At 44.8% G+C, this 27,583-nt stretch overlaps 1 protein-coding gene and 1 long non-coding RNA gene across 5 annotated transcripts in view; one reads left to right on the top strand and one right to left on the bottom strand.

Annotated features, from left to right (window-relative positions):
- LOC134730496 (uncharacterized) overlaps nt 1–16,177 on the bottom strand; it is a 70,442-nt gene extending 54,265 nt beyond the window's left edge. Inside the window, exon 1 of the long non-coding RNA XR_010112274.1 lies at nt 16,045–16,177. This is a non-coding gene — a long non-coding RNA (uncharacterized LOC134730496). The remainder of the gene's footprint in view (nt 1–16,044) is intronic.
- SRPK1 (SRSF protein kinase 1) overlaps nt 14,912–27,583 on the top strand; it is an 87,279-nt gene continuing 74,607 nt past the window's right edge. Inside the window, exons 1-2 of one of the 4 annotated variants that reach the window (XM_034961942.3) lie at nt 14,912–15,092; nt 15,621–15,681. In XM_034961942.3, the coding sequence (XP_034817833.2) occupies nt 14,945–15,092; nt 15,621–15,681 (209 nt within the window). In that variant the 5' untranslated portion in view covers nt 14,912–14,944. Of the gene's footprint in view, nt 15,682–15,914; nt 16,085–27,583 lie in introns of those variants that run through there. The other 3 variants (XM_055113536.2, XM_008972332.5, XM_034961945.3) reach the window with 3 other exon arrangements.

Genomic DNA, 27,583 nt, shown 5'->3' with positions numbered 1-27,583 from the left:
TGAAGCACATAGAGAAAAAAATGAAAAAACAAAACAAAACAGAAGAGAGCATTCAAGACATGTAGGACAAAGTCAAATGGCCTAATATATATCTTTTTTTTTTTTTTTTTGAGACAAAGTCTCACTCTGTCACCCAGGCTGGAGTGCAGTGGCACGATCTCAGCTCACTGCAACCTCCGCCTCCTGGGTTCAAGGAATTCTCCTGCCTCAGCCTCCCGAGCAGCTGGGACTACAGGTGCGCACCATCATGCCTGGCTAATTTTTGTATTGTTAGTAGGGACAGGGTTTCACCATGTTGGCCAGGCTGGTCTCAAACTCCTGACCTTGTGATCTGCCCACCTCAGCCTCCCAAAATGCTGGGATTATAGGTGTGAGCCATCGTGCCTGGCCCCCTAATATATATCTTATAGGAGTTCCAGAAACAGAGAAAAGAATAGGGAAAGCAATTTCTGAAACTATAGTGACTGGCAATTTGCCAAAACAGGAAAGATCGTTCAAAGATTCAAGAAGGCTGACAAGCACGATAAATTAGAAACCAAGTGTAGGCATATAATAGCCAAGTTGCTGAAAACCAAAGATAAACAGTAAATCTTACACAAAGCTGAGAAAGAAGACCCATACTTACAGGAGAACAGCAAGAACACTGATTGCTAAACTTTCCCATGAAAGCCAGAAGACTCTTTTAGGATGACATCTTTTAAGTTCTGAAAGAAAAAAAATACGGGCTGCGTGTGGTGGCTCATGCCTGTAATCCCAGCACTTTGGAAGGCTGAGGTCGGAGGATGGATCACTTGAAGCCAGGAGTTTGAGACCAGCCTGGCCATCATGGCAAAACTCCATCTCTACTAAAAACTTTTAAAAGTTACTCAGGCATGGTGGTACGTACGCACCTGTAGTTCCAGCTACTCGGGAGGCTAAAGTAGGAGAATCGCTTGAACCCCAGAGGCAGAGGTTGCAGTGAGCTGAGTTCACACTATGGCACTCCAGCTTAGGCGACAGAGCAAGACTTGGTCGAAAGAAAAGAGAAGAGAAGAGAAAAGAAAAGAGAAAAGATGGCGACCTAAAATTGCTGAGAGATGAATGAGCTTGAGGATGAAATGCATATTGCTGAGTTCTGAGGTCTCTCAGCTTCAGACTGATAACTCCAAAAAGTGGTTTGTGTGTATCATCAAAGAAAAAAAAAGACTTGACAAATTAATTTTGACTTACTGCTCACTCCTCTCTATCTGAATATGGCCTAAAAAACAGTTTTTTATATACCTGAATCTTTTTATTCATTCATTCATTTACCTACCCATGCATTTATTCTCTTATTCATCCATGCATGTTTGGATCAAATATTCAAGATAGTCCTTACCCTGAAGATCTCCATAATCTGAACAAGATAGATGGACAGAATACACTACAATATAATGTGATATGTACAACTCAAAAATTAATTAAGAAAGAAAAGCTACAGTGGCCAGGAATGGTGGCTCTCATCTATAATTTCCTTAAAGAGCAAGTATTATTCTCCTCCTTTTCTGTATCTTATAGATTTCTCCAAAGAGCAAATATTCTGAGACACAGAAAAGTAGGGGAAAAGCGAATCTCCTGTACAGATAAACTCTCCTGCCTACAGATAAACTCTGTTAACATTCTGGGGTTTTTGCTTTACTATAAAGCATAGACTTTGCCATAATAGTGGAGGAATTCCCCTTTCCCCCTTCCCAGTCTTATAGAACTTTAAAAAAAATCCAGCAAATCATGAGGTGCCTTGTTTAAATCTAAAAGAAAAATAACACATCCTAACATGTATTTCTTATTCTCAAGGAAATTAAGATAAACAACTTGGGAAGTGGGGCCAGCTCCCCATACCTGGACACAGCCCTCTAGGCAGCTCCAGACCTACATGTTTGTTTCCAGCATCCTTTCCTTAGGTTTAATAAACTTGAGAAACTGCCAGGGGAGTCGACAGAAACTATGGCCATTCCCTTACCCTCTCCAATTGTTTTAGGAAGCTGCCTCTCCAGTCCCAGGGAAGGCTGTCCTTGGCCAACCTGTGACATCAGCAGTTTACCTCCAGATTTCTTCACTTAAGGAATATTTGAGTGCTTGCTTTGTACTCAGCCTTATGCCTGTCTGGGGTTTTACAACATGAGTTCCTTCTCTGGAAGAAGTCACAGGCTGAGGGGGAGAGTGCATGCAACTCAGGGACTATAACGCTGGGTGCACTGACCAAGTTGTTTCAGAGAAGAGGGCTGTGAGGATATGGAGGAGGCAGGACAGGACTTTACCTCACCCTCTGCTGGGGGCATTGGGGAAGTCCTGTGGATAGGGGGCTTGAGGGAAGCATGTGGCTCTTCTGGTCACAGACACCCACGGTGCCCTTAACCTGCTACATCCCCTGAAACTTGACCACTGGTTTTCATTCCACCTGTAGTATCTGCCTCTGTGAGATCTCAATGCATGTTATAAAAGATGCATAGGAGACAGAGCATCTGAGAAAATTCCTACTCTCTCACTCCACAATTATGCTGGGCTGCCCCCTCTCTTCCAGATAACACATGTGTTTTTATCAGCGGCCTACAGGCAGGCCAAAATAGAATAACACCCATTTATCAACCCTTGGCTGTGTGTTAAGCTCTGTTCAAAGCACTTCATGCAAGTCAACACATTAACCTGCACAAAAATCCTGAGGTAGGGCTGTTATTACCCCATTTTTTTTTTTTTTTTTTTTTTTTTGAGAGGGAGTCTTGCTCTGTCACCCAGGCAGGAGCGCAATGGTGCGATCTCGGCTCACTGCAAGCTCTGCCTCCCGGTTCAAGCAATTCTTCTGCCTTAGCCTCCCGAGTAGCTGGGATTATAGGCGTGCACCACCATGCCTGGCTAATTTTTGTATTTTTAGTGGAGACGGGGTTTCATTATGTTGGCCAGGTTGGTCTTGAACTCCTGACCTCAGGTGATCCACCCACCTCAACCTCCCAAAGTTCTGGGATTACAGGAGTGAGCCACAGCACTGGGCCTAATTTTTGTATTTTTAGTAGAGACGGGGTTTCACCATGTTGGCCAGGCTGGTCTCGAACTCTTGACCTCAGATGATCCACCTGCCTCCGCCTCCCAAAGTGCTTGGATTACAGGCATGAGCCACCACACCCAGCCTATTACCCCCATTTTCTAAATGAGGAGATGAGGGTACATTTTCCCTCTGCCCTAGTTTCCACCAAAACCCCTAAATCTAACATTTTGTCTGCTGCTTAGCATCTACAGCAGCAAGGGTTTAGGATGAACCCAGTAGTATAAATTTCTGGGCTGGTTAGAGGCAAGGGTGGTGCCACCAAGGAGGAAAGAGGCAGAGTTGGAATGAAGGACAACTCACACCAATGAGTGCATGAAATGGTGCAGATACCTGATGAGCATTATCATATTTCATGGTCACTTCCTCCTCTGCCTCTCCTGGAAGGAGGGCCAATTATTCTTTTTACACATGGGAAGAATCTAAGACCAGGAGTTTGCCCCAAAATTACAGCTATTCAATGTCACTGTCAGACTTCAAACCCAGGTTTGATTCCAAAGATTAGGCCTTTTCTCTGCTCCACGCTGCATCTTTGATTTGGAGAAAGGTGACTTTTTGGTGCCTTTGGACGGAGAAACCCAAATCAGTGCAGCACTGGGTGCCTCTGTCTCTTTGCCCGCTCAAAGTGCGTCCGGAATGAAGCCGCCGACCCTCGCCGTGAGTGTTACAGCTCTTAAGGTGGCGCGTCTGGAGTTTGTTCCTTCTGATGTTCAGATGTGTTCGGAGTTTCTTCCTTCTGGTGGGTTCGTGGTCTCACTGGCTCAGGAGTGAAGCTGCAGACCTTTGCGGTGAATGTTGCAGCTCTTAAGGCGGCGCATCTGGAGTTGTTCATTCCTCCCAGTGGGCTTGTGGTCTCTCTGGCTTCAGGAGTGAAGCTGCAGACCTTTGCGGTGAGTGTTACAGCTCATAAAAGCAGTGTGGACCCAAAGAGTGAGCAGTAGCAAGATTTATTGCAAAGAGCAAAAGAACAAAGCTTCCACAGTGCGGAAGGGGACCCGACCAGGTTGCCACTGTTGGCTAGGGCAGCCTGCTTTTATTCTCTTATCTGGCCCCACCCACATCCTGCTGATTGGTAGAGCCGAGTGGTCTGTTTTGACAGGGCGCTGATTGGTGCGTTTACAATCCCTGAGCTAGACACAAAGGTTCTCCATGTCCCCACTTAGATTAGCTAGATACAGAGTGTGGACACAAAGGTTCTCCAAGGCCCCACCAGAGTAGCTAGATACAAAGTGTCGATTGGTGCATTTACAAACCCTGAGCTAGACACAGGGTGCTGATTGGTGTGTTTACAAACCTTGAGCTAGATACAGAGTGCCAATTGGTGTATTTACAATCCCTGAGCTAGATATAAAGATTCTCCACGTCCCCACCAGACTCAGGAGCCCAGCTGGCTTCACCCAGTGGATCCCGCACCAGGGCTGCAGGTGGAGCTGCCTGCCAGTCTGGTGCCGTGTGCCCACACTCCTCAGCCCTTGGGTGGTCGATGGGACTGGGCGCCCTGGAGCAGGGGGCGGCACTCATTGGGGAGGCTCGGGCGGCACAGGAGCTCATGGAGTGGGTGGGAGGCTCAGGCATGGCGGGCTGCTGGTCCCGAGCCCTGCCCGGCAGGAAGACAGCTAAGGCATGGTGAGAAATCGAGCGCAGCGCCGGCGGGCTGGGCACTGCTGGGGGAACCAGTACACCCTCCGAAGCCGCTGGCCTGGGTGCTAAGCCCCTCATTGTCCGGGGCCAGCAGGGCCGGCTGGCTGCTCCGAGTGCAGGGCCCGCCAAGCCCACGCCTACCCGGAACTCCAGCTGGCCCGAAAGCGCCGCGTGCAGCCCCGGTTCCCCCTCGCTCCTCTCCCTCCACACCTCCCTGCAAGCTGAGGGAGCCGGCTCCAGTCTTGGCCAGCCCACAAAGGGGCTCCCGCAGTGCAGCGGTGGGCTGAAGGGCTTCTCAAGTGCCGCCAAAATGGGAGCCCAGGCAGAGGAGGCGCCGAGAGCAAGCGAGGGCTGTGAGGACTGCCAGCACGCTGTCACCTCTCAAAAGCATACAGCGAGAAACAGGTAGTTTTTACATTCTTTCATAACATTCCACATACATTCATCAAGCATCAAGTAGGTAGGGTATCCAACAGCTTTCTATGTCCTGGAGATACAGCAGTGAACAAAAATCAAACATCTCAGCCTTTATGGAGCTATCATTCCAAGGAGTGGTGGAGCAGACAAAAGTAGCAAGCAAACAAACAACCAAAAACAAACGCCTCTCTCCCTCCCCCAGTGAATCTCAGGTGCATTGCCAGTGGGTGTATAAATCTCCCAGGGGTCCACTCGAAGGAATATACTGAAATACTGGTGTCTGGATTAAAAAAGTAAGGAACTTTAATGAGCAAGTAACACATCTTTTTGTAAGTTAGGTAGCCTCCAATTATTTGTTTCCAACAAAATTGAATAAGGACCTCCTGGAATTGTCAGCTGATGGGTCATTAAAATGAGTTTGGACTATGATTGTTGTGTGATTTTTGGCACATTATTTGGAAACAGTTCCAAAAGAACTGAATGCTATTGCTATAGCAAACCCCTTTTCATTCCCATCTACTTGTTTTATGTAAGTTTTCTTAATAAAAAAAGAAAAGGAATAGAATGATGCAGGACTCATTGAGAAAAATCACATACCATCACACTGAAATGCATTTGCAATAAAATTTCATTTATTGAAAAATGATGCTATATGTTACTTTGATTAATCATGCAATAATAATACTTGTAATAATAGGTAAGGAACTTTTCGAAGGATTATGGTCCGAGGAAATGTTTTTACAAATTAAATTTCCACATAAATGCACATTTGTGTGGCAGAGAAGTATGAAAGGATGATGGATAAAAGACTTTCAAGCATAAAATTACCAGAGGATAAACTTCTGTGAGAACAAAATGGAATAGAAAGACAAGTTCAAGGAGAAAAAGGAGTAATGTAGAATTTCTTATAGTTCCAAGAGTGCTTTTGCTTTATATATCTCTCTATATAAATGGATGATGGTACATAACAAATTGCTATATATATTTAAATTCCATTGGATGACATTCAAAACTGTGATATAACAGCTTTATTTTAAAATTTCAAATTCCCTTCCAATCTGTATGCCTTTTATTTAATTTTCTTGCCTATTGTTTCTGGCTAGAACCTCCAGCACAGTACTGAACAGGAGTGGCGAGAGTGGACATCCTGTGGTTCCTGATCTTAGGGGGAGGGCATTCAGCCTTTCATCATTAAATATGATGTTAGCTGTGGGTGTTTCATAGATGACCTTGATCAGGTTGAGAAAATTCCTTTCCATTACTGGTTTGTTGAGTGTTTTGCCTAGGGCTAGTTTTTAAGATTATTTTAGTGGTTAAGGGAGCATAATGCTTGAAAGTTCAAGTTCCTTAGATGTGCTATCCCTGCTATTTGTTACCCCAGCACCAAACACAGTACCTGCCTAAAAAAGAAGGGGGCCCATAAATATTTGTGGGCAAGCTATCTCTCACCACTCCCCGCTTGCATTGTATGTGTGTGTGTGTGTATATATATATACGTTTTGTTTTTTTTGAGAGAGGGTCTCACTCTATCGCCCAAGCTGAAGTACAGTGGCACAATTACGGGTCACTGCAACAACCTCCTGGGCTCAAGCAATCCTCCTGCCTCAGCCTCCCAAGTAGCTGGGCCCCCAGGTGCCTGTCAGTATGCACAGCAATTTAAATTTTTTTTTTTTTTTGTAGAGACAAGGTCTCAGTTTGTTGCGCAGGCTGGTCCTAAACTCCTGACCTCAAGCAATCCTCCCGTCTCAGCCTCCCAAAGTGCTGGGATTACAGGCGTGAGCCACTGTGCCTGGCCCTCTTACATTTTATACCTCTGTGATACCATGCTGTTTTCTCTGACTGGAGTTTTCTTTCCTCCCTTTTGTGTGCAGCTGATACCTACTCATGCTTTCCAACTCTGTCCAGGTGTCACTCATCCAAGAGATGCCTCTTTCCTTGCCTCTCTATAAATCCTGAGCTGACGGGGCCTCTTTTCTTGTGCTTCCAGGGTAGCTTCTGCATCTACCATTGTACATTGTATTTAATTACTTACTTATCTATCCATCCCCCACTACACTGGGTAGGTAATATAGTGTGTGGCTGAGAGTATGAATTCCAGAGTCTGACTTCCCAGATTCAAAACCTTGCCTCTTATTACCTTGCATGATCTTGGTTGTGCCTTAGTTTTTTCCTGTCAGAGATTAAAAGAATAGTACCTATCTTGTAGGGTTTCAGGGTTGTGGGACAACAGTGACTAGTAAATAGTAATTTTGTTGTTGTTGTTTGTTTGAGACAGAGTCTCGCTCTGTCACCCAGGTTCGAGTGCAGTGGCATGACCTCAGCTCACTGCAACCTCCGCCTCCCGGGTTCTAGCGATTTTCCTGCCTCAGCCTCCTGTATAGCTGGGATTACAGGTGGGCACCACCATGCCTGGCTAATTTTTGTTTTTTTAGTAGAGACGGGGTTTCACCATGTTAGTCAGGCTGGTCTCCAACTCCTGACCTCGTGATCTGCTCACCTCGGCCTCCCAAAGTGTTGGGATTACAGGCATGAGCCATCGCACCCAGCCAGTAATTGTTATATAAGAGTTAGCTATTAAATCCTACAGAGCAAGGCCTATTTTTTTCCTTCTTTGCTTCTCACAGCCTAAGGGCTGAAGTGTAAATGTCTGTCATGAGGGTAAGTATGGTGGAAAGTATTTAAAAGAAGGAAACAAAAAAATGGATTTAACATTGCATAGCCAGTAGAAATCAGATCTCAAATGTGTAAGCCATGTTGTCCATTTCTATGTATTTCCTAAATTGACTTCAGTGTGACCCCGAGCCTGCCATGATGGAGAAGTTAAATCACAGTCCTTATAGAGCTTGTCTCTCAAGGGTCACGTAAGAGTCTGGGAGGTTTACACACTGCTCAGGAAACAGTAAAGACTTTTGATCTTGATGGATTCTCGCTCTGTCACCCAGGCTGGAGTTCAGTGGTATGACATCTGCTCCCTGAAACCTCTGTCTCCCAGGTTCAAGCAGTTCTCCTGCCTTAGCCTCCCAAGTAACTGGGATTACAGACATGAGCCACCATGCCCGGCTAATTTTTGTATTTTTAGTAGAGAGAGGGTTTTGCCATGTTGGCCAGGCTGGTCTCAAACTCCTGACCTCAGGTGATCTGCCCGCCTTGGCCTTCCAAAGTGCTGGGATTACAGGCATGAGCCACCGTGCCTAGTTAGACTTTTGATCTTAAGTTCATTATTTTTATTGTCTAAGTCTGCATGACCCCTGGAACATGCTAAGTATAGCAGAGCATCTTTGTCTGGCTTGGGAGCCTCTTAGGGGCCCCCAATCTTATATTTATCATTTACCTTAAAATACTTTGGCATCTATCCTTGGAATCAAGGCAAGGAAAGCATATTCTAGGTAAGGATATTTAAGAAAGCTCTTCTGGGACTTCTAGAACCTTAGATAGGATCCAGCATGTTTCTGTTTTGGCAACTCACATAGAGGGGATGTGCGGTAAGACTTTCTTACATTCCCCTCGTCTTGGACTTCCAGATTGCTTTTTTTAAAAATTGGCATTTTAAAGAAATAAATCTACTTCTTAAAAAAATACCTGGGGGCCGGGCACCGTGGCTCATGCCTGTAATCCCAGCACTTTGGGAGGCCAAGGTGGGTGGATCACGAGGTCAGGAGATCCTGGCTAACACAGTGAAACCCCGTCTTTACTAAAAATACAAAAAATTAGCCGGGCGTGGTGGTGGGCGCCTGTAGTCCCAGCTACTCGGGAGGCTGAGGCAGGAGAATGGCGTGAACCCGGGAGGCGGAGCTTGCAGTGAGTCAAGATTGTGCCACTGCACTCCAGCCTAGGTGACAGAGCAAGACTCCATCTCAAAAAAAAAAAAAAAAAAAATACTTGGGCATATTAAATCTTTTGGGAAAGACAGGATGACATTTGTAGGCACCAGTTATTTACATACCTAGGTGCAGCTTGTGTTTTAATCAGCAATTTCCATTCCAAGAGTGGTTAGTAAATATTCTACTCAGAAAGTGACAACAAAGTAATTCAGAGTCATTGACTGCCATAAATTTTGACAATGACAGCCCTTTTCTAAAATCCATTACACAAATTAACAAGCAACTCTTTTCACCAGTGAAAACCCATTTCTGATAACTCCTGTGATGTGAATCAGGTTTGGAACAGCATAACAAACATAAGGGAGACTCCACCTCTAGTTGCCTGATCCCGACTGTGAGGGTGAGAGTCCTGACTCTGGGATATTGTTGTCCCTGCCGTGAGTAAACCTTTCATTCATGCTGTGGCCAGAGCACCTAAAAGGACAGAGAGCTGGGACCTCAAAGAACTTACAGGACAGGTTATAGGACCTGTTTTGTGCCTGCCTGCTAATGGGTGTGCAACAAACCTACATGTGGCAGATTTTAGTCTGAAACTTTTCTTTATGTCCTGGGAGTAGGCCTGCCAGGGAGGCACACCCTCACCATGTCAAGCTTCTCTGGCAGGCATCACTCCCAACCAAAAAAAGCTAAGAGTTGGGCATGATCAGCTAAGGTCAGTTTGCAACACCTTGCTCCCACCCAGAACACTTCCAGGGAGCAGAGCAAGGGCCCTACCTGCTCAGGAATCACCAATCTCTAACCTCCTCATTCTTAGAGAATCCCCTTCCCCTCCTAGCTACTGCCTTTATTCCCACCCCACCAAGCCAAGGCCTTTATTCTTTCATCTTCTCCACCTACGCCCCCGGATCTTTCACCCCAGCACAATTTCTTTGTGAAACTTAAGCTTTTATAGAATGAAGCCAGAAATGGGGTCATCTCCAGGTGGCATTGGTTCTCCAGGGGTCAGGGTGCCCAAGAGGCAGATTTACCTGCTTGGAAAATGCCAGCTACTTTGGGTGTCTGACTGCCCAGACAGGCTATGCTGGATATTCTGTTTGGCCCTCCAGATCCACTCTCCACCTTTCTCCACCCTGCTTTATGCCCTGGGAGGCTGGCATGTATGGACTGCATCACCCAGGCTTCCTTGCCATTTAACTTCCAGCTGGGTTTTGTCAATGGTGAGGCACTCATTTGAGAAGATGTGGGTCTTTATTTCCCTGCCCTCTCCCTGCAGGGCTCATTAAAGGGCACAGCTGCTGCCAGGCGGGCCTCTCTTACTACAGCTCTGTTATGGGTTGAATTTTGCCCCCCACCCAACAAAAGATATGTTGGAGTCCTAATCTCCAGTACCTCAGAATGTGTCCTTACTTGGAGACAGGGTCTTTCCAGAGGTAATCAAATTAAAATGAGGTTTTTAGGATGAAGCCCAATGCAGTATGACTGCTGTCCGTATAAAAAGGGGAAATCCCAACACAATGAGAGACAGATGCACAGGGAAGATCATGTGGCGAGGGAGATGATGGTTACCCAGAAGGCAAGGAGAAGGGCCTGAAACACATTCTCTCTCACAGACCTCAGAAGGAACCAACCCTGCCAACACCTTGATTTCAGACTTCTAAGCCTGTGAGACAAGAATTTTCTATTGTTTAAGCTACCCAGTTTGTGGTACTTTGTTATGGCAGCCCCTGGAAAACTTATTATTTTTTTTTTTTTTGAGACAGAGTTTTGCTTTTGTTGCCCAGGCTGGAGTGCAGTGGCGCAATCTTGGCTTACTGCAACCTCTGCCTCCCAGGTTCAAGCGATTCTCCTGCCTCAGTCTCCCAAGTAGCTGGGATTACAAGCACCCGCCACCATGCCCAGCTAATTTTTTTTTTTTTTGTATTTTTAGTAGAGACGGGGTTTCATCATGTTGGACAGGCTGGTCTTGAACTCCTGACCTCAGGTGATCCACCCGTCTTGGCCTCCCAAAGTGCTGGGATTACAGGCGTGAGCCACCGCGTCCAGCCCCTGGCAAATTGTTAATAATAAACCTCTCCCTGGGTTCTGATAACACCTCCATCCTCTTCTCCCTTCAGGCCTAGAGATGGTAAAAACTCCAGCTGTTGCTAGTCCCTGGATGTCTAACTATCCCTTGTTTGTTTTCCTTAACACCTTTATTCCTTCATTAAATTCTTTTCAATTAGCCTTTAAATGTGCCATGTGTTTCCTGATAGCCAGGCCTATAATATGTAGATTTTCCCAATATAATTCACAAAACCATGTATCCAAAAGGTAAGAGAAAGTTTTTTGGGGGTTTTCCAATTATGCAGACAGCTATTGGAAATCTTAACTCATTCAAAATAAATCATCTCATGTATTTTCACTTTCTCCTGTTGTCCATTTCATCTCGCAAGACGTAAGTGATGCCATAAAGGGATGTGTTGCTTTGGATTTAAGTCAGATTAAAACTTTAGACAAAGCATAATAATTTGTGATAATCAAGGCAGACAATGTTGGGTATGAAGAAACGTATGAACTCAACTTTAGACGTTCAGATTTCTAAAATGTCAAAGAAGTATTAGAGAAGATTCCAGGGAGTCTTAATAAGTAAGTTAGCTCAAAAGGGATAGGATCTTTTCAGAAATTAAATTCTGAGACTACCATGAGCAGCCAAAAATATGATGGGTTATGGTTTCCGAATACCTCTACTTTTAAAGGGACTTGCAGGAAAAAAATAGCTGATGGAGAAGGGGTATGCATGTAAGAATGAATAGCTACCACTTTTTTTGTGTCTTTCTTTTTTCCTTTTTGTGCAGAAAAGGGTCTTGCTGTATTGCCCAGGCAGGTCTCTAACTCTTAGGCTCAAGGTATCCTCCTGCCTCTGCCTCCCTAAGTGTTGGGATTACAGGCATGAGCCACTGTGCTTGGCCTACACTTTTTTTTTTTTTTGCTAACACTTTTAAGAATAGTTTCTGGGGAGCCTAAGGTGGGCAGATTGTTTGAGCCCAGGAGTTCCAAACCAGCCTGGGCAATGTGGCAAAACCCCATCTCTATAAAAAACACAAAAATCAAGTGGATATGGTGGCATGTGCCTGTAGTAGTTCCAGCTACTGGGGAGGCTGAGGTGAAAAAATTGCTTGAGCCCGGGTTGCAGTGAGGAAAGATTTCGCCACTGCGCTCCTGCCTGGGTGACAGAGTGAGACCCTGTCAAAGAAAAAAAAAAAATCTGGAAAGTTAAAAGTCCAGAATAGGCCAAGCTCTGCAAACTTGGGAGAAGAAACTATTTTTAAAGTTACATTTCAAGCAAAATGCACAAAAAGGGGATGGTTGTAGAATAGGGGAAATGAACAAACGTACTTACATGAACAGTTATAGAGGTCTTAGAAAAAGTGGAGAGCCAAAGCATGATGGAGGAATAGAGAAAAACAGATGGAAAAAAAAGAGAAATGGTCAATTCTGGGAACTCAGTCCAGTGAACTTCACATTGACTCTGGAAAAATTCTGAAAACGAGTTATTAAACAGATGGTTAGTAAGCTCTTAGAGAAGCAATAGCCACTCAGAGTCAGGATAGGTACGACTGTGTCATGCCAAGCTGAACATATTTCCTTTTTGATGGGTCTGCAATAACCAATTCAGATTTAATACAGCTCTAATATTGTCCCTCTCAGTGTTTTCTCTCTCTTTCATCCTGACATTTCTCATAAACTGCAGATCATTTATTCTTTTTTTTTCCTTTGAGACAGAGTTTTGCTCTTGTTGCCCAGGCTGGAGTGCAGTGGTGCAATCTCAGCTCACTGCAACCTCCGCCTCCCGGGTTCAAGCGATTCTCCTGCCTCAGCCTCCCAAGTAGCTGGGATTACAGGCATGTGCCACCATGCCCGGCTACTTTTGTATTTTAGTAGAGATGAGGTTTCACCATGTTGGCCAGGATGGTCTCGATCTCTTAACCTTGTGATCTGCCCGCCTCGGCCTCCCAAAGTGCTGGGATTACAGGCATAAGCCACTGTGCCTGGCCCATTTATTCTTTTATTAGACAAATATATGAGCACCTACTAAGTGCCTAACACTGTGTAGGCACTGAGTTTACATCAAGGAAAACCTAAGCAGGGTCTCTACACTCAAACAGTTTACTTTGGGGTGGGCAGTACTTTCCCAATTCTGGGATTTTTCCTAGCTATCAGCTCTCTCCCTGTCTTTTCTAAACCACATGCGGTTATCCTGAACTCACACAACCCTCAGAGTCTAGGGCTTCCCTGTTTGTCCTAACCTTCCTTTTGTTTTCAACTTTACAGCAGGGAATAGACTGGGCTGCATCCTTCCTTGGCCAACAGGTACTGTCTTCTTTTGCAATATACCCAGACATGCTATCATTCAGGTTCCATGCAACATATATCAATTATCTAAATTTCAAATTTGGCTAACCTGCCTTTCCAGCCTCACCTTCCATTTCATCCCTTCAGTTGTTACCAGCCCCAATCCTAGCCCCCACCTACAGGTATCCACGTCTGTGCCTTTTTGCTCAATGTATTTTCTCATTCAAGAATGCCTGACATCTCCTTCTCCACCTATAGAAATCTTACATATTTCCTAAGACCCAGCTCAAAAACTGCCTTCTCTGGATGGGCTTAATTACTTACTTTGCTCAATAAGTTCTGCCAAAGCCCCCACGCTTGACTTGTGCTGTACTATTGCCCTCTCATCTTCCCTTCTCAATTACTTGTTTAGAGCAAAGGTCTTCAGAGCTTCCACTCTGTCCAGCTGCGGTACTTTACAACAAGGGTTGGTAAACTAAGATCTGAAATAAGAATAACCGTTGAAACGGTTGAAAAAAGATCAAAAGGGCCTGGCTCAGTGGCTCACACCTGTAATTCCAGCACCTTGGGAGGCTGAGGTGGGAGGATCACTTGAGCCCTGGATGTCCAGGCTGCAGTGAGCCGAGATCATGCCACTGTACTCCGGCCTAAGCAGCAGAGCAAGGCTGCTCTCTCTGTCTTTCTTTAACCCTCACCTTCCCTTCAAAACCTAACAAAGACCATGTTTAAATCAATAGAAGAACATTTTATGATGTGAAAATTATATGAAATTCAAATTTCAGTGTCCATACATAAATCTTTATAGGAACACAGCCCATATTTTCTATGACTGCTTTTGAGCTCCAATGGCAGAGTTGAGTAGCTGAGAAAGAGATCTTATGGTCCACAAAGCCTAAATATTTACTGTACGGCCCAAAGAAAAACTTTGCTGAGCCTGCTATACAATAAGGGCTTGATGATTAAATAACTGGGTCGTACACCAAGATTCTGAACATATAGGCAGGCCCTCTTAAGTTTAGTGTCTTTGTGTAATGGGAGTAATAACTATTTTGCCTTTAAGTTGCCATAAACATCAAATGAGATAATGCACTTAGAAAATAAAAACAAAAAAACTTATAAACAAGACAACTTTATCATGTATTGAAGGTGGTAGAATAAGAAAACATTAAACGTTTTTATTCTCATTTCCCCTTCTTTCCTTTACAGCTTTCACTTAAACTTGAAATTTCAAGAGAAAATTCACTTTTGAAGTTTTTACTTTTCAAGTGATAATAGGGTCACAGGTTCTTTCCTTCCAGTCTTTTTGTGTTGCTCCCACTCCCTTTTCTTTCTCACATGTAATTTTTTTCCATTTTCTTTAAATAGTATCTCAACTGGGCTCACAATAGCTCAGGGAAGGAGAAACTGGGACATGCCTGATTAATCCATTTTACAGGCCAGGAAACTGAGGCAGATCCCAGTTGCCTCCGAAGCTCTGACTCAGCAGCATGCAGAGAGCCCTGCCGCTCTCTGCGCCTTTTCTAAGCAAATAGAACAAAACTAACCTTGCCAGGTTTCCAAGCTTGGATCTCTAACACTCCTTCAACGTTCACCCCCGGCGTTCCTCCCCGCTGCGCCCCCTCCCTCTCCTTGCCGCCCCCTCCTCGGGAGCAGGTGGTAGGCTCCGCGCCCAACGCGCATGCGCGCGGCATCGTGGGGCGGGGGTGGGGCGGGACTGAGGGCGGAGTGTGAGCGGGCTCGCTTTTGGGCCGCGGCGGGAGCCGGAGTCGCCGCCACTCGAGTGCGCAGGCGCCTGGCGGTTACCGGTCTCACCATGGAGCGGAAAGGTGAGCGGTGGAGCGGCCTCCGCCACGAGGGGCAACGGTCGCCGGGGCGAGGCCCGGGTCAGCGCCGGGAGCTTCGCTTAACTGCCGCGGTTCGGTTCCCGGACGTGCGGCGCCCCTCCACTGAGGTGGCGCCGCCCCACACCCCCTGCCTCTGGGCTGCGGGTCCGCGCCCCTCAGTCCGGGCGTCCTCTGGCGCCGGCCGTAGCCGCCCCTTGTTCCCCGCCAGGCCGGCTCGCGCCTTGGGGCCACTCCAGGGCCCGGCCCTTGGCGGGCGACGCAGACCCCCACCCGCCCGTCCCCTGACCCGGCCTGAGACCCCTCCGGCGCATCCCGCCCGGGCGCTGCTCTGCGCCCCGTGGGCCGCCAGCCCCACGGCCGGCCGCCTCGCCGGAGCCTCAGCGCTCGTCCCGCAGCCGCCCCCGAGGCAGGCCCCGCAGCCGGGCCTGGCGCCCCTGCTGGGTCTCCACCCTCACCTTGGTCGCCTCCTTTCCTCCACATTCGCCCTTCATCCATCCCTCTCTCCTGCAGTGCTTGCGCTCCAGGCCCGAAAGAAAAGGACCAAGGCCAAGAAGGACAAAGCCCAAAGGAAGTGAGTCTTGTACCCCAACATCCCATTCTTTGGATTTTCCTCCGGCACCTTCTCTGCTCTGGTTTCACGTCTTGAACGTGCACCGGGTTTGGGCACCCTGTGGCTGCAGCCACATGGCCTCGGGGCAGCTCGGAGGGTCGCTCTCCAGCAACCATGTGGAAGAGAGCTGCTGTTGCTGAACGCCAGGCCTGGGTCTTAGCAGCCCCGGGCCTGCTGGAAAGGGCTGTCGGAGGAGGACCAGAGCCCGCCCGGTACCTTTCCTCCCCAACTCCCCAGAGGAGGCACAAACTCCCCTAGCTTGGACCCCCCCACCGGAGCTGGTAGATCATTATCGGTCTGTTTCTGAACTCTGGTCTCTCTTACCTGCTCCCCAACGTCTTAACTTGCCTCCGACGTCTTCACGGTAGGCCTTAAGGAAATTCTTGAATGAATTTTTCCGTGTTTACTTTGGGTTCTACCAACCACACACTCCCTTTCACAGAGGAGGGCATGGGGCTTTTCCCTGGGTTAGTCAACTTCCTGAGCCTGCAAGGCGTATCGGCTTTTTTGCAGTGTGCCGGCAGACCTCTGTGTATACAGTCGGTGTCTGTTAACTGCTTCTCTTCTGTCTAAACCTCAACCAGATGCAGATAATCTTCCGGAGTGGACATCACAATAGTAACGGGAGAGTTCTTTAACAAACATTGATGATTCTGGTTTGGCGTATTAAGCGCCACATGTCCAGTTTTATCAGTAGGATGCATAACAGTAGTTTAGTGCTATCGTGGCAAGTTCAAAAGTTGATCACAGCCTAGTAGAAACTCAGGTAGCAGGCTTAGCAGCAAGTGAGGCTAAGCCTTAAGAACTTTCATCATGTACTAACGTTTAATTGCAAAGGATCTTGGAAATCAGCTCTTACACACTTTGTATTCAGAGAGAGCTTGTATGCCTGGTTATTAATACATCTTAATTTTAGATGTATTATCTTTATACTTTTACATTTATTTGATGTTTTGTGGCATTGTATGCGGTCTAATTCCCTCTGAGCTGATACAACACATTTCAAAGGCCTTCCTAGGTCACCCCACTGAATGACAATACCAGATTAGGGGGGTGTAGGGGTGTGTGTTGTTTTTGGAGGCTACCTACTGTTTGGGGAGAGCACATAATGACTTCTCTCTTTCAATAGAACTAAAGTGGTAGGTGACCTCACCTCTTGCTCCATTTTCTCTTCTGTCTTATGAAATGTATTTTGTAAGTGCTTGGTGACGAAGTCTTGTAAATGAGAGTTTGTGTGTGTCTGTTTACCTTTGGATTATCCATATATGGGATTATTCAAAACCAGTTTTTAATCCTAGATCGTTTAATAGAAACAGCAAGGTGCTAACTTGGTTCTAGTGTGCAGTAGGACTTGAAATGTTACTTTTCTGTGCCTAGTTTAGTTATTCTTTGTGGAATTGATGAGAATGTGTTAAAACGTTCTTTTCTATTGATACAAGGAAGTTGCAGTTTTTATTATATTACTCTGTATTTTTTAGAAATCCTGGTCTCTCAGACTATTTGTCCAGATCTCTCTTACCACTTAGAAATTAATTTGAGATTAGCCCTAATCAAGCTATAATTTGAGGGGTAAATGTATATAGATGATCATATACTTTAAGCACCAGATATCTGTTACTTTCGATTATCTATTTAGACCATATGCTTTATTTCTAAAGTCAGATATGTATCTGTTACCCCATTCACTACTATGGATAACTTAGAGTTATTTGTGTTAATTGTTTGCAAGTATGGATTATAGATAACCTAGCAGTCATTTTACTGAATATTTCATCTTGAACAACTTTGAATCCTGAAAATATGCGTGAATGAACTGCCCCATTTCCTTGTAACTTCAGAGGTGTTTTATTTTTGGATTTGTTTCCAATTAATAAGTTTTTTTTGTTTGTTTGTTTTTGAATTTACCTGCCTTTTTTTTCTTTTTCTTTTTGAGGCAAAAAGAAAGCCTGTTGCCCAGGCTGCAGTGCAATGGTGCGATCTCGGCTCACTGCAACCTCCACCTACCAGGTTCAAGCAATTCTCTTGCCTCAGCCCCCCAAGTAGCTGGGACTACAGGCGTGTGCCACTACGCCTGGTTAATTTTTGTATTTTTTGTAGAGATAGAGTTTCGCCATGTTGCCCAGGCTGGTCTCGAACTCCTGAGCTCAGGTAATCCGCCTGCCTCAGCCTCCCAAAGTGCTGGGATTACAGGCATGAGCCACTGCACCTTGCCCTTTTTTTTCCTTTTTCTTTCTTCCTTTTTGTCTTTCTTTTCTTTTGTTTGTATCCCAGCCTCCTTTTAAGTAGCTGAAATGTCTAATTAAGTTGGTTAGAGTACTGTGTTAGAAGTTCAAGCCTCAACTAAGGTAACTTGACTCTGTTCCATGACTTCTGACTGCACTCCTGATGACTTCCATTTACTTTGCTAAGGCAAGCTGCTAGTTACAGGAGGTGAGTCAGGAAGAAGATTTGAGGAAGAAGCATGCCATAGAGTTTGGTCTTTGGAGATAGATGTGGTTTTGAATTCTGATTTTGCTACTTTTTAGCAATCTGACCTTAGACAAGTTAGTTAAGGAAACAGTCTTATGTATATATCCTGACTGGCAGTTCAGTCATAATGAAAAGTGATCAGGACCTAAAGGTATAAAAACAAAGCGTTTAAATGAAAATTTTAGAAAGTTTTGGAAGTGTTACAGTAAATAGCATCCTTAGTAATTTAGTCGTGTTGTGTCACAGGCGGAAGGGATTTTCAGTCCCCTGGTACTGTAGATCTTAAACCCAGGGTCTTGAAGCTGGTGACAGAAGAACCAAAACTTGGAATTCAGGGTCCCTTTCCAGCTCAGTGTTTGTTAGAGTGGATTTCCTTTGGGTTCTTTTCACTGTGCTGGAGTATTTGACTTTGGGATTTTAAATTTTCTTATTTAGACAATTCTTCATTTTACTTTTGCGGACGCTATGCTTTTATTTACTAACATTAACTAGTTGGTGATGATCTCCATTTTACTTTACAGATAAGAGAATTGAGGTTTGTCAGATTACTCCCCTAGAAAATTGCAAAGCTGGGATTTGAACCCAGGTCTGACATACCCAAAGCCCTGGCTACCAATCATGTGTTTCTAAGTGACAGTGCTTTTGGTGTGTCTTACAACAGGTAAGGTAGAAGCTGAGTTGAAAGAGGCTTCTGAATGAGAGACCTCTGGATGCTTGGGGGTTTGGGTGCCCTTTCATGACGTACTGTCCTGTGTCTATGAAACAGCACAATCATCTATCTCCCTCTGAACATTTGTTTTCAGTGTTTATACCAATAGCTGTGAGCCTTTATTTGTTTGTCATAAGCTTTTATAATTTAACAGTGTATGTCTGTTTTTGTTTTGTTTTGTTTTGTTTTGTTTTTTGAGACAGAGTCTCACTCTGTCACCCGGGCTGGAGTGCAGTGGCGCATTCTCAGCTCACTGCAACCTCTGCCTCCCGGGCTCAAGCCATTCTCCTGCCTCAGCCTCCCAAGTAGCTGAGATTACAAGCACCTGCCACCACGCCCGGCTAATTTTTGTATTTTTCGGGGTAGAGACAGGGTTTCACCGTGTTGGCCAGGCTGGTCTCAAACTCGACCTCAAGTGATCCACCTGCCTTGGCCTCTCATAGTGCTGGTATTACAGGTGTGAGCTGCCGTGCCTGACCTATATGTCTGTTTTTGAAGTTGTTTCTATGGAACATAATTCCAGAATGGATTTCATACTTACTGATTTTATTACTTACCTTAGGAAGCTGGTTTGGACAGTAATTTTCACTTTATTTGCAGTTAAATAATTATGGATTTAGTATACATTTGGTAGTAAAATTAATTCAGCTCTAACACTGATTTGTGGAGTCATTTGGGAGATATATTGAAAATTTACTTGAATTTGGCCACAAATTTTAAAAAAAAATTTACAAGAGAAAATACTTAAATATCTAACATTTTTATTCAGTAGGAAGTAGAGCCAGTAAATTTGAAACAATTTAAAAAATGAAATAGTATTTGATGCTTTTTACACTTAGCAGTGCACCTTGGAAATTGGTTCTATATTCCGTATAGTGCAGCCTTACTATTTTTTTTAGGGTCTACCTTTTTCACTGAGTCTTAGAAATAGTTCCATGTCAGGACAGAAAGAGAACCTCATCTAGCATTCCATTAAGTTGATATGCCATAATTTTATTTATTTATTTATTTATTTATTTATTTATTTGAGGCAGAGTCTTCGCTCTTGTCATCCAGTCTGGAGTGCAGTGGTGTGATCTCAGCTCACTACAACCTCAGCCTCCTGGGTTCAAGTGATTCTCCTGTCTCAGTTTCTCGAGTAGCTGGGATTACAGGCACATACCACTGTGTCCAGCCAACCATAATTTATTTTAATTTTTATTAATAAACGTGTGTGTGTGTGTGTGTATATATATTTTTTTTTTTTTTTTTTTTTTTTTGAGACAGAGTCTCGCTCTGTCGCCCAGGCTGGAGTTCAGTGGTGCAATCTCGGCTCACTGCAACCTCCGCCTCCTGGGTTCAAGTGATTCTCCTGCCTCAGCCTCCAGAGTAGCTGGGACTACAGGTGTGTGCCACCACGCCCCACTAATTTTTTGTATTTTTAGTAGAGACGGGATTTCACCGTGTTAGCCAGAATGGTCTCCATCTCCTGACCTCATGATCCGCCCACCTCGGCCTCCCAAAGTGCTAGGTTTACAGGCGTGAGCCACCGCACCTGGCCTGTATATACCCTTAAAGACAAAAATGGAATCACTGGGCATACTTTTCCCTAGTTAACATTATCATGAGTATTTTTCATGTATTAAATATTCCACTATGGGCTGTTTCCAGTTTTTCACAATTAATTCACAGCTATAGTGAATAATCTTTTGGACAAATCATTGCTTACATCAGTGATTATTTCCTTAGGATAAATACTTCGAATGGTATATACATTTAAAATATTTTTAGTTCATTTTGTCAAAATTTTGTCCAGCAAGATTTTTCTTTTTTTTTTTTTTGAGACGGTGTCTTGCTCTGGTCGTCCAGGCTGGAGTGCAGTGGCGTGATCTCGGCTCACTGCAAGCTCCCCCTCCCGGGTTCATGCCATTCTCCTGCCTCAGCCTCCCGAGTAGCCGGGACTACAGGCGCCCGCCACCATGCCTGGCTAATTTTGTTTTTGCATTTTTAGTAGAGACGAGGTTTAACCGTGTTAGCCGAGATGGTCTCGATCTCCTGACGTCGTGTTCTGCCCGCCTCAGCCTCCCAAAGTGCCAGGATTACAGATGTGAGCCGCCATACCCGGCCTTCCTCCAGCAAGATTTAACAGGTTTGGCCGGGCACAGTGGCTCAAGCCTGTAATCCCGGCACTTTGGGAGGCCGAGGCAGGGGTATCACTTGAGGTCAGGAGTTCGAGACCAGCCTGGTCAATACAGTGAAACCCTGCTTCTGGAAATACAAAAATTAGCCAGGTGTGGTGGCAGGTACCTGTAATCCCAGCCACACAGGAGGCTGAGGCAGGAGAATCGCTTGAACCCGGGAGGTGGAGGTTGTAGTGAGCCAACATCGTACCACTGCACTCTAGCCTGGGCAACAAAGCAAAGTTCCGTTTCAAAAAAAAAAAAAAGGATTTAACTAGTTTAACTCTTATTCATTAAACAAATAGTTTTTGATCTCCCACCCTGTCCCAAGCATTGTTTTCCATATTCGGGATTCAGCAGTGAAAGAAAAACATTCCTGTCCCCTTGGCTACTATATTATTATAGTGGGAGGGAAGACAGAATAAACAATAGACATAAATAAGTAAATTAAATAGTATATTAGGTGATAGGTGGAGAAAAAAGAGAAAGATAAGTGGGGGTTGAGAAATGGAGATAAGGTTACAGTTTTAAATAGGGTGATGGAGGCCACACTGAAAAGGTGACATTTGAACAAAGACTTGGAATAGGACTGCTCTAGGCAAAGCAGTGGAAATGGGAGTGTTCTTGTATCTCCTGTGAAGCCACCAGAACTAGGTAATATTACTTGAAAAATCTTGCCAAATCTGGTAATCTATAAAATACCTTGTTGTAATTTTGAATTTTTTGCCCATTTTTAATATTAGATTGTTGATCTTTTTCTTGATCTTAAGAACTCTTTATTAAGAATGTATCCTAGCCAGGTCTGGTGACTCAAGCCTGTAATCCCAGCACTTTGGGAGGCTGAGGCGTGTGGATCACCCAAGGTCGGGAGTTCGAGACCAGCCTGATCAACATGGAGAAACCCCTTCTCTACTAAAAATACAAAAAATTAGCCGGGCGTCATGGCGCATGCCTGTAATCCCAGCTACTTGGGAGGCTGAGGCAGGAGAATTGCTTGAACCTGGGAGGTGGAGGTTGCAGTGAGCCGAGATCGTGCCATCGCACTCCAGCCTGGGCGACAAGAGCGAAACTCCATCTCGAAAAAAAAAAAAAAGAGAGAAAGTATCCTTTGTTGTGCGGCAGACTTTTATTTCTCAGCTTGTTATAGGTCCTTCAGATGTCACTTATAGTGTGCTTTTTACATAAATTGATTTTTAAAACCGTGGCAAATTTGTCTTTTCCTCTGCTTTTTCTTTTTTCTCTCTCTCTCTTTTTTTTTTTTTCTTTTTTTGAGATGGAATCTTGCTCTGTCACCCAGACTGGAGTACAGTGGCATGATCTTGGCTCACTGCAACTTCCGCCTCCTGGGTTCAAGCAATTCTCCTGCCTCAGGCTCCCGAGTAGCTGGGATTACAGGTGCGTGCCACCACACCTGGCTAATTTTTATATTTTTAGTGAGACGGGGTTTCACCATGTTGTCCAGGCTGATCTCAAACTCCTGACTTCAGGTGATCACCTGCCCTGGCCTCCCAAAGTGTTGGAATTACAGGCGTGAGCCACTGTGCCTGGCCTCCTTTGCTTTTTACTTTTTTTTGAGACGGGGTCTTGTTCTGTTGCCCAGGTGGGAGCGTAGTGGCGCGATCTCGGCTCACTGCAACCTCCACCTCCCGAGTTGGAGTGATTCAAGTGAATTCAAGTGATTCTCCTACCTCAAGGTCAACTGTTATATCTTTTTTAAAATTTGCATTTTTAATTGTGTGTGATTCCCTTAAATATAAATTTACTTGCAAAATTGAATTTCTAGAACTCCTCTTGTCAGAAAATATTTTGTTCTCTTCTTCCTCTGTAGTTTCATTGGTTAGTAAGTTTTATTTACATTAGTGTTTCTACTACAGTGCGTCCCAGGCTTGACAAATTACCATTTTCCTTTAGATTACTTGAAACCAGCAACTTGTTGAAGTGCCAAAGTGAATAAGGCTGCGGGTGCTTAGGAATTCCCTTACTAAAAGTGAAAAAGGCTCGGTACAGTGGCTTATGCCTGTAATCCCAGCACTTTGGGAGGCCAAGGCCTTGAGCCCAGGAACTTGAGATTAGCCTGGGCAACATGGCAAGATCCTGTCTTCTAAAAACACAAAAGTTAGCTGGGTGTGGTGGCACGTGCCTGTAGTCCCAGCTACTCAGGAGACTGAGGTGAGAGGATCTCTTGAGCCCAGGAGGTAGAGGCTACAGTGAGCTGTGATTATGCCACTGCACTCCAGCCTAGGTGACAGAACAAGACCCCTGTCTCCAAAAGAAGGGAAGAAAGATGATCAACTAAAATCAATTTAGACCTTGTGGAATAACTGGCACTTTTTTGTGGGGTTTTTCCCACTTTAGGTCAGCTCTTGTTGCTCATGCTCTCCAAATCCTCTCTATCACTGTTACTAGTTTGGGGATATTTTTAAATTGGCTAAAGTATTACAGGCATACTTTGGAGATACTATGGGTTCACGTTCAGTTCCAGACCACCTCAAAGCGAGTCACACAAAGTTTTTGTTTCCCAATGCATATAAAAGTTATGTTTGCACTGTACTGTAGTCTGTTAACTTTGCAGTAGCGTCATGTCTTTTAAAAATGTACAGACCTTAATTTAAAAATACGTTATTGCTAAAAAATGTTAAGGATCATCTGAGCCCTCAGTGAGTCATAATCTTTTTGCTGGTATAAGGTCTTGCCTCAATGATAATTTTTGTTTAAGAGAGATGGGGTCTGGTACTGTTGCCCAGGCTGGAGTGCAGTGGTGCTATCATAGCTCACTGCAGCGTCGAACTCCTGGGTGCATGCATTCCTCCTGCATCAGTCTCCCAAGTAGCTGGGATTACAGGCACATGCCACCATGCCCAGCTCATTTTTTATTTTTTATTTTTATTTTTTTTTTAAGGGATGGAATCTCATTATGTTGCCCTCAAGCTGGCCTTGAACTCTTGGCCTCAAGCAGTCCTCCTGCCTTAGCCTCCTGAGTAGTTGGGATTAGGGGTGTGAACCACTGCACCCAGCTATGGTCTTGCCTCAGTATTGATGGCTGCTGACTCATCTGGCGGCTGCTCAAGGTTGGAGTAGCTGTGGCAATTTCTTAAACAATGAAGTTTGCTGCATTTATTGACCCTCCCTTACACAAAGATTTTTCTGTAGTATGCGATGATGTTTGATAGTATTTAACCCACAGAGGAACTTATTTCAAAATTGGAGTCAGTCCTTTCAAACTCTGCTACTGTTTTATAAATTAAGTTTATGTTATATTCTAAGTCCCTTGTTGTCATTTCAACAATGTTCACAGCATCTTTACCAATAGTAGATTCCATCTCAAGAAACCGCTTTCTGCTGGGTGTGGTGGCATGCACCTGTGGTCCTAGCTACTTCGGAGGCCGAGATGGGAGGATCGCTTGGGCCCAGGAGTTCAAGGCCAGCCTGGGCAACATAGTGAGACCTTAGCTCTTAAAAACAAAAAAGAAAAGAAAGAAACTTATTTTTTAAAAAAATTAATTAATAAACTAATTAGTTATTTTGAGACAGGGTCTCACTATGTTGCCCATGCTGGTCTTGAACTCCTGGGCTCAAGCCATCCTCCTACCTTGGCCTCCCAAAGTGCTGGGATTACAGGCGTGAGCCACCACGCCCGGCCAAGTAACCACTTTCTCATCATAAGAAGCAGCTCCTCATCTGTTCAAGTTTTATTATGAGATTGGAGCAATTTAGTCACATCTTCAGGATCCATGTCTAATTCTAGTCCTCTTGCTGTTTCTACCACATCTGTAGTTACTTCCTCCACAGAAGTCTTGAACATTTCAGTCATGCATGAGGGTTGGAATCAACTTCTTCCAAACTCCTGTTAATGTTGATATTTTTACCTCTCCCCATGACTGTTCTTAATAGCATATAGAATCATGAATCCTTTCCAGAAGGTTTTCAATAGATTTTTCCCAGACCCATCAGAGGAATCACTATGTTAGCTATTGCCTTATCAAATGTATTTCTTAAATAATAAGATTGAAAGTTGAAATGACTCCTTGATCCATGGGCTGCAGAATACATGTTATGTCAGTAGGCATGGAAACAACATTAATCTCTTTGTACATTCCCATCAGAGCTCTTGGGTGACTAGGTACATTGCAAATGAGCAGTAATATTTTCAAAGGAATCTATTTTTCTGAGCAGAAGGTCTCAATAGTGGCCTTAAAATATTCAGTAAACTATGCAGTAAACAGATGTTCTGTCATCTAGGCTTTGTTGTTCCATTTATAGAGCACAGGCAGAGTAGATTTAGCATAATTCTTAAGAGCCCTAAGATTTTTGTGATTGTAAATTAGTATTGGCCTCAACTTAAAGTCACTAGGTACATTAGCTGCTAACGAGAGTCAGCCTGTCCTTTGAAGCTTTGAAGCCAGTCATTGACTTGTCTCCAGCTATGAAAGTCCTAGATGGCATCATCTTCCAATAGAAGGCTCTTTTGTCTACACCTAAAATCTGCTGTTTAGTATAGCCACCTTCATCAATTATCTTAGCATCTAGGTAACTTGCTGCAGCTTTTTCATCAGCACTCACTGCTTTACCTTGCACTTTTATGTTATGGGGATGGCTTCTTTCTGTAAACTTCATGAACCAACCTCTGCTACCTTCAAATTTTTCTTCTGCAGCTTCCTCACCTCTCACAAACTTCATAAAATTGAACAGTTAGGGCCTTGCTCTGGATTGGGTTTTGGCTAAAGAGAATGTTGTGGTTGGTATGATCTTCTATTCAGACCACTAAAACTTTCTCCATCTCAGAAATGAGGCTTGCAAGCTGGGCGTGGTGGCTCACTCCTGTAATCCCAGCACTTTGGGAGGCTGAGGCAGATGGATCACCTGAGGTCGGGAGTTTGAGACCAGCCTGACCAACATGGTGAAACCCCGTCTCTACTAAAAATACAAAATTAGCCGGGCGCGGTGGCGCATGCCTGTAATCCCAGCTACTTGGGAGGCTGAGGCAGGAGAATCTCTTGAACCCGGGAGGTGGAGGTTGCAGTGAGCTGAGATCATGCCATTGCACTCTAGCCTGAGCAATAAGAGCGAAACTCCATCTTAAAAAAAAAAGAAAGAAATGAGGCTTGTATTAATCTGTTCTCACACTGCTGTAAAGAATATTACCTGAGACTGGGTAATTATAAAGGAAAGAGGTTTAATTGACTCAGTTCCACAGGCTTACCAGGAAGCATGGCTGGGAGGCCTCAGGAAACTTAGAATCATGGTGAAAGGCAAAGGGGAAGCAGGCATCTTCTTCACAAGTTGGCAGGAGGAAGTGTGTGCAACAGCAAGGAAGTGCCACACTTCAAAACCATCAGGTCTCGTGAGAACTATCATGAGAACAGCATGAGGGGAGCCACCCCCATGATCTGATCACCTCCCACGTGGTCTCTCCCATGACATGTGGGTATTACAATTTGAGATGAGATTTGGGTGGGGACACAGAGCCAAACTGTATTATTTCACTCTTGGCCCCTCCCAGATCTCTTGTCCTCACATTGCAAAACAATCATGCCTTCCCAACTATCCCCCAAAGTCTTAACCCATTCCAGTATTAACTCAAGAGTCCCAAGTCCAAAGTCTCATCTGAGACAAGTCTCTTCCACCTATAAGCCTATAAAATCAAAAGCAAGTTAGTTACTTCCAAGATACAATGGGGATACAGGCATTGGGCAAATGTTCCCATTCCAAATGGGAGAAATTGTCCAAAACAAAGGGGCTACAGACCCCATTAAAGTCTGAAATTCACCCGGGCTGTCATTAAATTTTAAAGCTCCAAAATAATCTCCTTTGACTCTGTGTCTCACATCCAGGGCACACCGATGCAAGGGGTGGGATCCCATAGCCTTGGGCAGCTCCTTCATGGACTGGCATTGAGTGCCTGTGGCTTTTCCAGGTACACGGTGCAAGCTATTGGTGGATCTACCCTTCTGGGGTCTGGAGAACGGTGGCCCACTCCTCACAGCTCCACTAGGCAGTGCCCCGGTGCAGACTCTGTGTGGGGGCCCCAGCCCCACATTTCCCCTTTGCATGACCCTAGCACAGGTTCTCCATGAGGGCTCCACCCCTGCAGCAGACTTCTGCCTGGGCATCCAGGCATTTCCATATGTCCTCTGAAATCTAGACAGAGATTCAATTATTGACTTCTGTGCACCTGCAGGCCCAACACCACGTGGAAGCTGCCAAGGCTTGGGGCTTGAACCCTCTGAAGCAATGGCCCAAGCTGTACCTTAGCCCCTTTTAGCTTTTTCCTCCTAAGCCTCTGAGTCTGTGATGAGAGGGGCTGTCGCCAAGATCTCTGACATGCCCTGACGACATTTTCTCTATTGTCTTGGTGATTAGCAGCCAGCTTGAATTTCTCCCCAGAAAATGTTTTTTTCTTTTCTATCCCATTGTCAGGCTACACATTTCCTAAACTTTTATTCTTTGTTTCACTTTTAAACATAAGTCCCAATTTCAAATGATCTCTTTCTGAAAGCATAAAACTGAATGCTTTCAGAATAACCCA

Source organism: Pan paniscus, chromosome 5 (genome assembly GCF_029289425.2).
Source record: "Pan paniscus chromosome 5, NHGRI_mPanPan1-v2.0_pri, whole genome shotgun sequence".
Taxonomy (NCBI): Eukaryota; Metazoa; Chordata; class Mammalia; order Primates; family Hominidae; genus Pan; species Pan paniscus.
Note: the sequence above shows the minus strand (reverse complement) of the source record. Positions and strands in the feature narration are given on the sequence as shown.